This window comes from Lepisma saccharinum, chromosome 1 (genome assembly GCF_977018435.1).
Source record: "Lepisma saccharinum chromosome 1, izLepSacc3.1, whole genome shotgun sequence".
In the NCBI taxonomy this organism is placed as follows: Eukaryota; Metazoa; Arthropoda; class Insecta; order Zygentoma; family Lepismatidae; genus Lepisma; species Lepisma saccharinum.
The window spans coordinates 215,657,785-215,659,676 of NC_139229.1; the positions used below are offsets into that span (position 1 = coordinate 215,657,785).

General features: G+C 41.3%; 1 protein-coding gene across 1 annotated transcript; it reads right to left on the bottom strand.

Moving 5' to 3' along the window:
* Positions 1–928: 928 nt before the first annotated feature.
* On the bottom strand, positions 929–1,498 carry LOC145988804 (histone-lysine N-methyltransferase SETMAR-like). Its single transcript, XM_083124003.1, has one exon. The coding sequence runs from the start codon at positions 1,496–1,498 to the stop codon at positions 929–931; it is 570 nt and encodes a 189-aa protein (XP_082980129.1).
* Between the last annotated feature and the right edge of the window lie 394 nt (positions 1,499–1,892).

Sequence of the window (1,892 nt, forward strand, 5' to 3'; positions counted from 1 at the left end):
ATCAAAAACGTATAATAAACTTTCTTCGATATAACTTCATTACATAGCCATAGCGTTGCACCCTGAGTTGAGCAGGCGACTCAATCTGGTGGGCAGGACAATTTCCATTTCAGTTAATGAACTTATGAGTCTCCAGTTCGTAAATCCAAAGCTTATAATGACTTTTTTGGATATGGGTATTTTTTAATCTGTCTCCCAACCAAATTAGTTTGTCAATAATTATTGTGGGTTACCAATATTTTGTGGTATTTATAAGTGTCACTTTAATTCAATATAAATTGTCTGTCTTGAATACTAAGTATGTATTCATCCCAACCACCCTCTTTTACCTGCCTTGTGTAAATTACATTTTATAATTTTAAAGGATCAGGGACAAGAGCAATAAAACAAAACGAAAAAACAGCAAGTTGCCAATTGGACTGTCCGATTCAAAGTACATCCTCTTGTTCGGCAATTTCAATTCAATTCAATTCAATAGCCTTTGTTCTTGGGCGAGGTTCAGCCAATGCTGGTCTACCACATAAGAAATTGTCAAGTTTCGTGAGATTGGATACCATCGAACAAATGAACGTCGTCAACAAATACGACGAATTACAACGTTTTCAAATAGATATATTGCTTAAGGCTTAATGTGTACGGGCTGAATACCCCCTCCCCCAATAATACTTGTTCAATATTGTACTGTTTATTCAGTAAAATCTCAATTTAAAAAAAAAAATCCCGCCCTAAAGTTGGGTGGACCCGTCTGTAGACACCCTTGCTTTAGCCTGAAGCACCACAGTCCGAATGCTTCGCGCAAATGAAAATAACACCCAAAACGACAATCCAAAACAACACCAATAAATATTAATTATTTTACATCAATATACGAAGGTGGGCTGAAACGTTTTGCCTGTTGATTAATATCTCGGGTTATAGTGAACAGAATTTAATCAAATAAAAGACAATGTGAACATTGACATCTTGGCTTCAGTTCTGGAACATCACTTCTCCACATGGTCACCATCCACTTCCTCCAACGGCGCACCAGTCCTTCCGTGGTGTCACGGTAGAAATCCTTGCCTTTGGAGTGACACCACGATCGCACAGCACGCTGGACGTCCTCATCTGATGAGTAGTGGTTTCCCTTAAGGTGTTCCTTCACTTTAGGAAAGATGTAGAAGTCACAGGGTGCAAGGTCAGGGCTGTAAGGGGTGTGTGGGAGGACAGTGTATCCAAGCTTCAATATTGCGTCGGTGGTCAACTTGCTGATGTGGGGTCTAGCGTTGTCATGGAGAAGAAGAGAGGCTCCATTGCCAGGCCTGGCGCATCTCAGTCGAGCCTTTAGCTTATTTAGGGTTTCGATGTACCGCTCTGAGTTTACGGTGGTACCCTTGGGAAGAAACTCGGTGTGGACAACACCATTCACATCGAAAAACAGAGCCAGCATGACTTTTCCCGCAGATGCACAGACCTTGAATTTTTTTGGAGTGGGAGAACTTTTGTGACGGTACTCCATGAGCTAACTGCCTCTTCATCGTTGGGTCATAGTGGTAGACCCACGATTCGTCGCCTGTGACAATTTTACAGGAGTTCCGCCGTCAAGAATTTGATTACGACTCTCTGCTTTAACCGTACGTCCATACCAGTTGCCATCTTGGTTACAACTGCTGATCACGTGGGCAGATGACAACAACTCCCGCTACGTGGCGTTGTAGGTAAGGAATGGACGAAAGCTCAGCAAAAGTTCTGAGATCTCTGCAAATAAAATAAGAGGGATATTAATCAACAGGCAAAACTTTTCTGTCCCCCTCGTATATTGTAAAGTAAAGTAAATCAAACAGGAAGGACTGAAATGTAGGAAACCAAAATAGAAGAGAAACTATCGTTAGGAATGTTTGATTTAATAGTGT

Bases quoted from the DNA above. Each gene is read 5' to 3' on its own strand.
- LOC145988804 (XM_083124003.1), bottom strand. From the start codon at position 1,498: ATGGAGTACCGTCACAAAAGTTCTCCCACTCCAAAAAAATTCAAGGTC.